General features: G+C 29.8%; 1 protein-coding gene across 4 annotated transcripts in view; it reads right to left on the bottom strand.

Moving 5' to 3' along the window:
* Window positions 1-14013, bottom strand: part of Polr3E (RNA polymerase III subunit E) — a 47669-nt gene extending 33656 nt beyond the window's left edge. For all 4 annotated transcript variants that reach the window (XM_075374898.1, XM_075374897.1, XM_075374896.1 and 1 more), the window contains exons 1-4: window positions 13843-14013; window positions 12974-13075; window positions 8554-8702; window positions 1463-1656 (exon numbers count right to left, since the gene is read on the bottom strand). In XM_075374898.1, the coding sequence (XP_075231013.1) occupies window positions 1463-1656; window positions 8554-8702; window positions 12974-13075; window positions 13843-13878 (481 nt within the window). In that variant the 5' untranslated portion in view covers window positions 13879-14013. The remainder of the gene's footprint in view (window positions 1-1462; window positions 1657-8553; window positions 8703-12973; window positions 13076-13842) is intronic.
* Between the last annotated feature and the right edge of the window lie 534 nt (window positions 14014-14547).

The following is a 14547-nucleotide window of genomic DNA, read 5'->3' as shown; positions in this document are numbered from 1 at the left end:
TTTATTGATGAAAATAATTTGGTTTATTGCACAAATATTGATGAACTTATGTTGCACTTAGGACAAGTTCATAAACCTGAGGACTGGCACCTTTTCATATATTCATCCAAGTATAGTTCAAAAGCGGTTCTACAACACAATGGTAACAAATATCCTTCGATACCAATTGTTTATGGTATTAATTTAAAAGACATATGATGTAATGAATGACGTTCTTGAAAAAATAAATTATAAAAAACAAGGCTGGAACATATGCGATTTGAAAGTTATAGCTATTCTGTTAGGCATGCAGTTAGGCTATACTAAGTACATGTGTTTTCTTTGTGAATGGGACAGCTGAGCTAGGGACAAACATTATGTTACCAAACAGTGGAAGAAAGGAGACAACTTAAATCCAAATGGAAAAATATTTTTCATGAGTCCTTAGTTGAACCCAAAAAAATTATTTTTACCCTTTCCCTACATCACGCTAGGACTAATGAAAAATTTTGTAAATGCAATGAAGAAGGACAGTCATGGATTTCCGAATGTAAGTGAAGGAAAAGTTAAGAAGGAATATTTGTTGCTGCTTAAATAAGAGAATTGGTCAAAGATGATGTATTTAACTCAATGTTAAATAATGTAGAAAGTGCAGCTTGAGCTTCATTTAAAGACATTTGTTAAACTTTACTCTGCGTTTTTGGATTCTTTATCAGTTTAGGATTACCAACTCACACATTAAAATTAAATTTAGGTGTTCCAATTACATAATGAGAAATCTGAAGCCATTAGTTATGTAATGGAGATCAACTGAAAGTTTCTCTAAAAAAAAACATATTATCGAAGCGACTACTTTAACAGGCTGTGGCAAAGGAGAAACTGGATTTATCCCTAGAATTCCAATCATACCTAATAACTTTCTGTCTCAATTTAAAAGACTCCAGGATCCAATTAATGTATGTATTGCAATGATCATCAATAAGTCACTCGGTCAAACTTTATGTACAGTTGGTGCAGATTTAAAAGCTGCTTGCTTTTCTCACGGGCAACTGTAAGTGGGATGTTCTCGAGTAAGCAAAAGCAGCGAGTACTTTATTTGCTGGGATAATGAAAGAAACAAAAGTGTGGTTTATAATAAAGCACCGATGTAAAAATTTATATAAAAACACTACTTGCATTATTCTACAGAAATAAAGATTTCATGTAACTCTCTATTTAAATGAATCATGTTACTGCATTTTTATAAATATCTCAAAATGATCAGATACTGATTTTACATACTGAGGACACATCAATGACAAATCTATTACTTTATACTTTTGATATTTATAAACCACAATAAAAAGTACTTTACACATACTATTAGCTATTTATAGCCTTGATAATTGCTTCTAGTTCATGTGTGAAGCTCCTAGTCTAGTATTTAAAATAACAATAATAACAGTAATAAAAATAGGCCAATTTTTTTTATACAAATACTCACTACTTCCTCGTTCTTTTAGTTCTTCTCTCGCTCTTTTTTCTGTCAAATCTAAATATGGAAATGATGGCTGCAGACTTATTATTCCGGTTAATGGAGACAATACGACATGTTTCCCAGAAAATGATGCTACAGCAGTACTAGCAATATCTGCCAAAACTTTAACACTCTGCAATGATGTCTTATCCATCAGTGGACTGAAAAAATTTCATTAAAGCATTTTACATTACATATATTTATACAAGAGATGAGAAAGTTATTTAATTATGAAAAGAATTAACTTTTCATTTTGTATACAAAATATAATATTCCATAACATTTTTTAAAACTGGAATAAGACCAGTAAAATCTAACAACAAAATAAAAGGCATAAACATGATAAAATAAAATTCCAAACCTAATATTAAGTCTTTATAAGGAAGATGAATGTAAAAATTTAGCTAATTAGTATTTATTTTTCTTTATAAAATCTACATTGAATGTAATAACAACTAGTCCTACAGTTTAAATATAATTAATATTTCTGTGCACAACTTGACAAAAATAGGTCTTGCAATTTCATAGCACCATTTTCTTTTTAGTATCAATCTAGACAGTAGAGATAATTTCTGCACATCATATTTCCCACAGAATGAATGAGAACATTATAATACATACAGTAATAAAACAATTTATCAAAGATTTGCTTACTTTACCAATTATAATAAAATAGGGAAAGTATTGCTTCTCGTTCAAGACTGACCCACTCAGATTTTTGTATCTTCAAGTCCAAAAATATGCATGACTCTTAAAGCATTTGTATATTTATTGGCACCTTTACATTTTTTTATATTTCAAAAACAGTTTTAACTACTAACAGGTAGTTTGGTTCAGTAATTTATATATTACAGAAATTGTATAAATTAAATATTTAATAAATTAATCATAAGTAGAGTGTTATTATTCAGGCAACATATCTTGAAATAGGGTTTGTACTTCAAAGAATTATACTTCTATGAAGTTTTAGTTTATTAAAATGTAATTTCATAAAAATTTATTTTAAGATAATAATAATCTTTCCTTTTTAATTTTCAAAACTTCAACCCACAACCCTAAAAATGTGAGACAAATTAGCTAACATTCCTATTAACCTATCCAAACTTTTTTTTTCTCTAAAGGAGGTGTTATCAGAGAGGAGACACTTTTTATTACATGGACAGCTATTCATACTGATTGAATAGCTCGGTATACGAGGTCTGTAAATAAAGTAATGAGAGATTTTTTTGGTAGCCAAAGTGGCAACAATGTAAAGTTACTAGTAAACATCTGGTTTTATGAACAGCTGATTTATATTAGGAATTAATATTTTTAGTCTATTGTTTCCACATGAGACATAAACAACAATTTTTGTGAAACGAGTTTTTGTTGCGTTATAAAAATGAGTGACACTAATTATGAGCAACGTCGTGCAATCAAGTTTTGTGTTAACTCCAAATTTTGACAAATGAATTGGGCATGAAAAAAGTTTGTGCAAAATTCGTGAAAAAATCTCACTGTTGAACAGAAAAACAACAGGGTGTGCTGCCATCTTCTAGGACAAATTAAACTGACTCTGATTTTCTAAAAAAATGTTATTACTGGTGATAAATTTTGGATATTTGAGTACAACCCAGAACCCAGAGCAAAGAATGGCACACTTCAAACTCACCACATCCCAAAAAAGCAAAAATGAGCAAATTAAAAATCAAAATCATGCTAATTTGTTTCTTCGATAGTAATGGCATTACCTATAAGGAGTTTTTTCCTACAGGACAGCCTGTAAATCAATATGTCGATCAAAGACATCTGGATGCTGCATCATGACTGCACCTTGTCACACTTCACTTACAATTAATGACTTTTTGGCAAAGAAAAACATTCCTGTAGTTTCTCAACAACCTTATTCACCTGACTTGAGTCCCTGCAACTTTTTCCTGTTTCCAAGTTTAAAAAAATCAAAGGACACCATTTTGGAACAGTAGAAAACATTTTTAAAAATGTAACCGACCATCTGAAGGATATTTCGGTTTCTGAGTTCCTACACTGTTATGAAGAGTGAGAAAACCATTTGAAGCGTTGCATAGCTTCCCAAGGGAACTATTTTGAAGGTGATAGAGTTGATGTATAATTGGATTGGAAATAAAATATTTTTCTAAACCAGTCTCATTACTTTATTTACAGACTTCATAAATGTATCCCCAGCTACATTTAGGTACTTCTTCCACCTTCCTGTAAGCTTCCGTATTATAATAAAAAATGGATTGTTCATCTCAGTCAATCTTTGACCTGCTCATTGTTGTCGAACTCTGTATTACATAAAATTTCTTCGAGGAATAAACAAAAAAAATTGATAGTGTGAGATCGAGTAACATATTATGTTATATTTAAGTATCAAGTTTCAGAAATTTAGAAGATACTGTGATAAGTGAAACAGTAAACAATGGAAATGAATTTTATATGTATACATTAATCAATGTTTGTATACATAAAATTTAATAATAAAAAAAAACACAATAATAATAATAATATACCTTTATGAATTAATTAAATAAACAATAATCTAGTACACATCAAACATTTTAAGTTTTAAAAACCTGCATCTCTTTTGTATATATTAACCAAACCCAATAAATATGATGAATTCCACCTAAGCATTAAGTTTTACAAAAATTCTTTAACTTCAATCTCTCGTCTACTTTCCACAAACAAGGCATTTTTTGAAATTATTACATTTTCATTCTTCATTCATTATGCAGTAAAATATTTAATGTCAAACTATTAAAACCATTATTATTTTGGAGTGTATACTTTCTCATGTTATTTTTATTTATGTTACTGTAACATGACTTTTATTGGTTAATTCATGATCATTTTCAGTTATTATTAGAAAAAATAAAATTTTATTGAATAAAAAAAAATTATGTAATGAAGGGCATACTCAAAATTATAAGGTTTATAATATCAGACATATGTATAACAAAGAGTACATATACATAGAGAAAGGAAATAATAATAAAATGATAATCTCCAAAAACATGTTAAACCTGGAAAATAGAAAAGTGAAAGAAATAAGATAAGAATTTGTTACAATTTATCACTTGGAAAGATATATATATGTGTGTAAATAAATGTATGTTTGTCTCTTATTTGTTCCTAGACCATTCATCTGATTACGATGAAACCTTGGTGAGTTGTACACACACCTGCAAAGGTTTCTGAATTAGTTTGGACCTGCTTGGTGATGCTGGGGTTGAGATATTTCAAAAAATTGTATTTATGGTCTGATTTGGCTAATATTCAGAATATATATATTAGTTATGTGAAAAGAAATATTTTTTGAAAAATGTATCTACTAGGTGGTGTTGGGGGGGTTGAGAAATTTTGAAAAATTGTATTTATGGTCTGGTTTGGCTCATATTCAGAGTATGATTAATTCACAAAAATTAATTTTTAATCACAAAACTAATTTAATTAGTTTTGCGATTTGAAAAGAAAGTTTTTTTGCAATATCTATACCTGCTAGGTGGAGCCAATGTTGAGATATTTACGAAACAAAAAACAGATATACAAACAGACTTTCTTCTTATATATATATATATAGACGATAGAAGAGTACCCATGCGAACAAAATACATATTACAAAATTTTACATTTTTTAAATTTGTCCAGAAGAGCTCATAAGCAAAAAGAAAAAATCTGAAGATCTCACAGGCAAAAGTATCTAAGCTCTGACACTATTTCTAGTGATCAGAAAATGGACTGAAAAAGTGCATTAGTGAAAAAAGCGTAAAAAATAAAAATAAATAAAAAAAGTGTTTAACAAACTTACATACGGTTGCATAATTAAGATAAGATTTTATTAAAAGTTTCTGAATTGTGCACACACCCGCGAAAGTTCCTGAATTAGTTTGGATCTGCTAGGTGGTGCTGGGGTTGAGATATTTAAAAAAATTGTGGTTATGGTCCGATTTGGCTCATATTTTTCCAAAACAACAAAATATTGATAAACGCACAATTAATCATATGTAAACATATACCACAGGCGAAGCTGCAACGAGGATGCTAGTTTAATATATTAGAATATCACAAATACAAAAACATTAACCCCATAAACACAAAACTAATAAATAGCAAGCTTAATATCATAAATTAAAACTTATACTTTTCATGATCAACTATCAGCTTTAACTTATGACAAAGTTAATGCAATTACAACTAACATAAATTGAAAAACTGATGATGAATCAATGAATTCAAAAAGTACCCTTTTGATGTAAATTGGCAAGTTTAAAAATTTACCTACTGCTTAACTTTGTATGTTCATGGGGTTTTTGTTGGTAATTATTAATTTTTAATACAGTAAACATGTTAAATGTATACCTGCACATGCAGTGTACACATGCATATGTGTGCAGGCACACATACACATGCATAATTTATTCATTTAATAATTAAAGGAATGAATAAATGACTGAAGAAAAATTATTACTTATACAATGACAATGAAACTAATTCTATTTTTAATACAATCCCCAGCTACATTTAGATAGTTCCTTATTACAGTAATAAAGAATTGTTTACCTCGGTAAATTTTTGACCAGCTCATTGTTGCTAAACTCGGTGCCCCATAAAATCTCTAAGAGGAATAAACAAAAAATTTGATGGTGCAAGATCAAGACAGTGAGGTGGATGTAGCAATACTTACAGACTCATCTTCTGAATAGCTTCCCTGTGTCTTTTGATCGGTATGAGGATGGATGTTACTGTGCAGAAGAATTACAATTTTTGAGACCTAATTCATGAATTAGAACTGAAAACCAACACGTAATTTTTAAGAAAGGATGCAAACACCTAAAGTTAATGTTTGATGTGGTTCATCAATGAAAAAACATGTAATTTCTTTTTTGCTGTACACACTATTTTGAAACAAAATTAATGGAAATTCTTATCTTGATACATCAAATAACAACTCCATTTCTCAAATGAATGTATTCAAAAATGTACATAAAATTTATTCACAAAAAGACTGTGTATCCCATACGTCAGTAGATTCATTAGCCAGACTTGAGTGAAAAATTAGCAGCTAAATTGACAGTTCTGAGGAGGCCTCCAAGAAGTCCGGATCTATCCTCTTATAATTTTTTTTTTATGAGTGTGCATTAAAAACATTGTTTACTTCCAAAAATTATATGACCTAAATCACTTGAAAGAATTAAGAAAGCAAATTACAACCATAACAGAAGATATGTTATATTGGTACAGGCAGAAACTGATTATAAATTGAATATTTGATGAGCAACACAGAATCTACCATGTACTGAGATTAAAAAATTTACACAAAACTATTGGTAATGCAGAATTTGACAATTAAAACAACATAACTGTAAGTATTTTTGTTTTCATTTGATTCATGGCTTGAACCACCATTCTTTTTTGACAAATCTATTTTTTTCCACTATATTTTCTCGAAATACTGTACTAAAAAAAAGATATTCAATACACAATAGCTAATAATGCCATGTCCATTGGAAAAATATAATAAAAATGTATAATTTATAATAAATTAGTATTATATTTATAATTATTTATACTGTAATTTTATTTATAATAATTTAAAACATTTGTTTAATTATTTAATTGAATTATTCATTACTGTTAATTTTCTAAAAATTCATCCTTCACTACATTTACAGTATCTACTACAAATATGTGTGCAAGGTATTTAAAAATATTTTTTTTAAATTCTCTTAAAGAATGCGTATACCTTTGTTACGAGGTGTGTGAGAAAAGTAATGAGACTGACTTTTTACTTACCAAAGTTTTTATTTTTTCAAACAACAATATTATCCCCTTCAAAGTAGTTCCCTTGGGCAGCTATACACAGGCGGAATTGCTGTTCTCACTCCTGGTAGCAGCGCTGGAAGGCTTCAACTGGTAGGGCTTTTAACTGGCCGGTCACAGTCTTTTGAATGTTCTCCAGAGTTCCAAAATGACGCCCTTTTAAGACAAGTTTCAATTTCGGGAAAAGGAAAAAGTCACAAGGAGGAACCATAGGAATGCGTTTTAAGATCAAAAATTAAAAAAAAAAGATGATGGAAATGGCCGTGTGACACGCAGCATTGTCATGATAAAGCATCCACTTGTCTACAATGTCTGGTCTCACACGAATCACTCTTTTCCTGAGCCTTTCAAGGACACCTTTGTAAAACACTTGGTTGACAGTTTGTCATGGAGGAACAAATTCTTTATGCACGATACCCCTAATGTCAAAAAAACAAATTAGCATGGTTTTAATCTTTTATTTACTCATTCTAAATTTTTTCGGTCAAGGAGATGATGGAGTGTGCCACTCTTCACTTAGCCGCTTTTTTTCAGGATTGTACTCAAATATCCAGGATTCATCACCTGTGATCACACGATTGAAGAATTCTTGGTCATTGTCAATCCTCTCAAGAAGATCAACGCACACGTTTCTTCGATTGTCCTTCTATTCCGTTGTGAGGTTTTTCGGCACCAATTTCGCACAAACCTTTTGCATGTCCAAATCGTCTGTCAAAATTTGATGTACGGTGAAAGTGTTTAAATTTAAATTTTCACTCATCATCCTTATTGTTAAGCGACGGTCTGATCTCACAAGAACCCTCACACGAACGTTTTCATCAGATTTTGAAGTTGAAGGTCTCCCTGAGCGAGGTTGATCTTCAACGTGTTCTCGACCTTCCAAAAATGATTTGTGCCAGTGGAAAACTTGTGCTCTTGATAAGCAATGTTCCTTATAGGCCTGTTTCAACTTTTCAAAGGTAACACTAGCGGATTCCCCAAGTTTAACATAAAACTCGATTGCACAACGTTGCTCTAAATTCCGATGCTCTATTTTCATAACACACAACTTCACTGATGGCGCTGTCAAAAATAATGTGTTGGCTGAACGGAGTTGAAACTCATACTGAGCATGTGGAAGGGATGAACAAACAGGTCTAGCACAGACCGGTAGACACAGCATTGCCAGATCACTCGCAGTGTTACCAATCTTATTAATTTTCTCACACACCTCATATGTAAATAAACATAATTACCTCTGAAAACATCTTTCCTGATGTGGCTTCTCTCTTGAACCATCAACATTAAGTGCTATCTGCTCACCATGGCTGATATCATAATTGTTTGTTTGTGTATCCATGGCAAACTCCATTGAGACTTCTTGATGTTCCGGTTTAATGGAACACTAAATTGAAACAACAAAGAAATGATCTTAATATCAAAACAAACTTCATATTTTTATGAAAAAAAAACCCATACTTTGCTTTGGGATTTTTTTATACTTCTGAAAATTCATTTCAATATTAGCTAAATCTGCCAACAAAATTCACTATGAATTTGCTGATTAATTTTTATTTCAACATGTGACTGATTAATCATAAATATTATTATCATTACACGGCTAACAAAAACACGTTCTGTATTTTTTTTTTTTTACTCAAATATAAAATAATCTCAATGGTGATGTCTCTTAAAAAAAATTGTTTAAATGGTATTTATTCACTTCAGAGTTTATAATATTACTTAATATAAAAAGAAATAAAAATAGTAATTAAACTATAAGGAGAGGCTGAAATTTAATGCACAGTCGCTCATAACTTGCAAATTAAAGAAATAATCAAACAGAAGAAACATGACATATTTTTATTTTCTACAATCACCTTACACTTACTTTTCCAACTCACCATTTACAGTTACACATTTCTCCTAATGGTGAAACAATTTTCTCCTAACATCAGTAAAGAATGCTGGCAATCTTTCCTTGATCCATGACCTTACTGAAGAACTGCACAACTGCATCCTTCCCATTCACCATGAATAATGAAATGAACGCCCTTAATTTCTCTTTAATTATTGAAATGTGTGAAAATCACAGGATGCCAAATCTAGTATATATGGAGGGTGTGGAATAGGTTCAAATTTAAGTTAAGCCTTGGCAATTGTACGCAATGTGTGACAAAGCATTATCATGGTGCAGAATTATTGGGTCTGCAGATTGTTAAACAAGACACAGACACAACACACACACACACACACACACACACACATGTGCACACACAATGCAATGTTGTGTGACGCAACAAGTCATTTTGAATCAATTTATCTCACTCCTTTTGGTGCTTCTCATCAGTCACAGAAACTGGTTGATCACTGTTGAAGTTCAAGCTCAATATTTGCTTTATCAGCTTCTGATGCACAAAATTTAATCACCTACCTACTCATAGTACTTCAATCAACAGTCTCATCATCATAAACAGCTTTATGACAATGATGAATGTCGCTAGAATTAACCTTTTCTACTTTTAAAATTTCAACCACTGTACACTGTTTTAGATGTGTTGCCATAGCAGGTGTACTAGACTCCATAACATGGTAACTGACAGAAAATAAGCCTGCATTCTCTAATTTAATCCCTTTAAAAGAGATATTGAAAATGGCGCTGTTGTTAATTGTTAACAACAATTTGTTTCATCATAATTGTTTCAAGAAGTTGTTAAATTGTTCTGTGTAGAGATATAAGGTGAATTTTTCAGTGGTTTTTATTTTACAACATTATAATTATGAATGAATTCTTATGTGCAAACTAAAATTATTTTGGAATTTGTATCCTGATACTTGTTTGGTTAATAAATAAAGAATGAAATATCTACTCAACTGCTTTGTAAAAACGATGGAGTAGAAATAAAGCATTTACTGGTTGATCTTAAATGGTAACTAAAGGCTAAAGTTGTAGACAACATTAACAATGTAATCAACAATCTAGTAGTCTATATATATATATATATATATATATATATATATGAGTTGATTTTTCCTAGAAACAGCACTTCATACAATTAACTGTTTCACGTAATTAATTTAAAGTTAAATTATGTCTGTAAAATAACTGCATGTTTGATATTACTTTCCTGGCAAATATTGCTAGAATAGCTATATTTGATAGCTATTGACCTTGTCAAAAATACAGTATTAGTGAAAATAAAATGTTTTGGTATTTTATATTTCTTATCAAAAAGTTTACAATTCTCCATAATTATAAACCCTGGACCTTCATCACAGAAAAGTTTTTTGAAAACTTTTATGTTCTTGTTTTAGCCTTTATTAGAGGAGGAACTGTTAGATTAAGAGAAAACTTTACTTAAGTAAATTTGTTGAGATTAACCTATACATGAATACTTTTAGAAAAAATCTTTTTTTTAATTTTTTTCCCAACTCTAAAAAATACAATATTCAGTTGTTTTTATTTTTTGTTTTTGGGTCTAATTCTTTTAATTTTTATTATTAAAAAAAGTTTTTTTTTCATTTTCTTGTGTCAGCTTAAGGGCAATTAAGTAACTCTGGCCCTGTAATTTACCCTTTCTTTCTTTTTCTAGCCTCTGGAACCACCGTAAGGTATTACTTCAGAAGATGAGTGAGCATAATATGTATGAATGTAAATGAAGTGGTCCAGTACAATCTCAGGTTGACCATTCCTGAGATGTGTGGTTAATTGAAACCCAACCACCAAAGCATACCAATATTCAAATCCATATAAAATTAACTGCCTTTAGTACAATTTGAACCTTAGAACTCTCAACTTTGAAAACAGCTGATTTGCGATAATCAGCTGTTTATAATATATCCTTAACCCAAAATAAGAAGCAATTTTGATTACTATCATACTATTTTTCAATATTTTTAAACAATTCTTTATTTCTTTTTTTTGTTAAGGATCACTTCTTTATAAAAAAAATTTACTAAATTGTCCCCACATAGTACAGAAGCCTCAAAATCACGACTTTTTATTTAAAATGTAGAAATTTTGATGCCTATTTTTATTTATTAATTTATAAGGTATTTTTTAATACCATGATTTTTGGACAAGTTGATATAAGGTTATTTACAAAGGTTGATTCTGATGTGTGAAATGTTTATGTGTGTTCTGTGGATGAATATGCATCTGATTTGTACAAATAGCATTGTCATTCCAGCATAATGTTCATACTTTAGGATAGCTGTGTTTATCAGTAGTATATTCTCCTAAGTTGATCTAACGCATATTATTAGTGATTTTGCAAACAATACAATAACTTTTTTTGTGATTTTTTTATAGATCAGTATAATTGTCAGCTGACATAACATATATGAAAAATTTGTGCTACATAGGGCAATAGATTTGCTGTGGACAAGTGTGTCAGTTATGGTGGCTTTCTTACATATTTTGACCATGTGGCTAAGCATTTTGTTTATTCATATTCTGTAATGAAATGGTAAGTTTGGGTGTTTTTTGTTCTCAATCAACAATAACACTTTTTGAAAACATACCAAACAGATTTTCCAAGTTTTTTAAGATTTTTTTTGGAGGGAGGCAAAGAACACTTTGGGCATTATCATCGCCCGGAATAAAATTTTATAAAACAAAAACAAAAATAAATAGCTAAAGAAGACTAAAACTACATTAAAAAATAAGAAATTAAACAAAGATTTACAACTAATATCACAGCTAAAATCTCTTTTTTTTAAATAAAAAACACTTAAAACTAATATCACAGCCATAAAATAAAAATTTTAAAAAAGCGTAAAATTAAAAGCATTAAACATTATTTAACTTTAATTTTAACATTATCCATAAAGACAACTAATAATTGTGAAAACCATAAAATGTTTATTTTGAGTGACATAAGATTTCCTTCGAGTGAAATGATCTTCCATTCTACTAAAATGTTATTTTTAATAAACACCACTTTCATCATCCAAATCAACAAACTAATCTATATTTCACAATACAAGTAGATATTGTCACTGACAACATACACATCTGTACAAATACACAACATTGTCGATTTTTTCATAAGCCTTAACATGTGTCCAAAATATAATAACTTCACGCTTAACAAATTAATGACATTAATTAGTTCAGCATCACTTTTTGTCTGTGGCATCACAAAATTTTGTTTTGCATTTCTATCAATGTGAACAAAGACTGTTTGTTGCTTTTCATTCAACAATGATCTTTCACATACTTATATATTTTCAACACTTTAATCTATAAGGGTAATTTCCATTTTCTCCATCCAACAAAAAATCTCAGAATTCAATTTATACTTAACACATTCTTACTTTTTTGTCAGGAAGTAACTTCATGCAAAAACAGAGAGCTGTTTTGTTTCTACTTATCTCTTGAAACAATTCTTGTGTATTCACTTTCATTTTCCATTACTATACAATACACTTATTAAATTTACAAAGATACACACTACAAACAAAAATACATCAAATATGCAACTGAAAACTCAGTCTACATTTTTTCGACGTTCTCATAAACTATCACAAATGCTTTTTAAAATACACCCAGTGTTTAAAAATTAGAAATTTTTTATACTGGTACTTTTAAAAAAAGATAATAGTTTGATAACAACATATACCATAATTCTGTCATTTACTATTCTTTATAAAAATAATAAATCAGTAACATACCTTAATAATATTTGCATTATCAAAGGAATTATTTGCTGGGCGAACTGGGTATTGATAAATAAACAGATGATCTGCCAGATCATGTGAAAGATAAACGGGTACCTGAAACATAACATTAAAATCCTTAGTCAAATCCTTCCAATTGTTGCATCATTTCTGACTAGATTTTCTTCATATTATGTTGAAACATTACAACATAATTATCAGTTAAAAATGTTGGGGAAGGTTCAAGCAATTAAGATTCGTCAATAAATACAATACACTAGTCCAGAAATCTAATTAACTGGCCAAGAAAGCCACCAAATAATAAAACAGAAAAAATCAATGTTACAAACTGCAAGGAGCCAAGATTTCAAATAAAATGTATAAACATCTTACTGGACATCAATAATTAGGCAATACTTTCAGAACATTCTTCACTAATACTACTACTAAATAACAACCAGTTTCATCCCGTAGAACGTCATTAATATATTATTCTACAATAAAAATACTACTACATGGCTACCATAATTTACATAGTGTCAAGAACTTCATTAATGTTTTATGAAAAATAATTACTCTGTGTACTAATTAGGAAGAGATCGAATCACCAAGTTTGCCAAAATATTGTTTGGAGAAAAATAAAACTATTTACAAAAAAATAAATTGTTCACGCCAGCACACGTGCAAAATAAGCAATTATGCTACAATGGCAAACTGTAAAAAAATGGAAAACTGCCTTAATTAATTAATGAAAACCTACTGTACTATGGTTCACCATTTCTGTGCTTCAAATGTCACTGACATTAATAATAAATATTAATTCTTGAACTCCACGTTGCTGGTTAAATGTTAAATATCAATCTTTTAAAAATCATTAAAATTACCTCTTCAATAACAGGATCTCCGTCATCTTCGCTCATAGTAAACAATAAAGTAAACTTCTATGTTACAAATATAAGATTCATTTACTTTACTTTTAAATTATATATGCATTACTAAAAAATTGATCATAATAAATACTCTAACCTAACAGCTAGCTAACCCCACGAATCATTCTGACTTGAATGAATGAACGGCTTCAACGACAAGAGGCCGGCGAAGCTAATGCCACTGCGATATATTTTTTTAGTTTTGTCATTAGGACCGCGGTCAATTGAGCTTAGATTCAAATCCAACTTAATACTGCTTAAAATTAAGTGAATTCTCATGAAATTTCCCTGGTAAAAAAATATTATAATGAAACTGTAAGTATAAATACGTTATATAATCGTAATTTGAGATATCAGATAATGAATGTAATCAGAAAAATCATGCATAATACTCGAAAAATATCGTTAAATAGTCCCCCACTAATGAAATCAGTAGTATTATTGAAGAATTAACTAATCGTTTATCAATTTTTATGGGTATTACCCTGAGAAACAACTTTCTAAGGAGTCACGATATCTATTTAAGATTGAAGAAGTCTATTTAAGATTGTACAACTTTCGTTGTACAGTAACAAATATTACTTGTAGCGATGTTCGTCTATCTTTAGCGAATAAAGATTTTACTGTTAATAGATACTTCTAATAGCATTTGCATACAAC

The sequence above is a fragment of the Lycorma delicatula genome, chromosome 9 (genome assembly GCF_047948215.1).
Source record: "Lycorma delicatula isolate Av1 chromosome 9, ASM4794821v1, whole genome shotgun sequence".
Taxonomy (NCBI): domain Eukaryota; kingdom Metazoa; phylum Arthropoda; class Insecta; order Hemiptera; family Fulgoridae; genus Lycorma; species Lycorma delicatula.
Note: the sequence above shows the minus strand (reverse complement) of the source record. Positions and strands in the feature narration are given on the sequence as shown.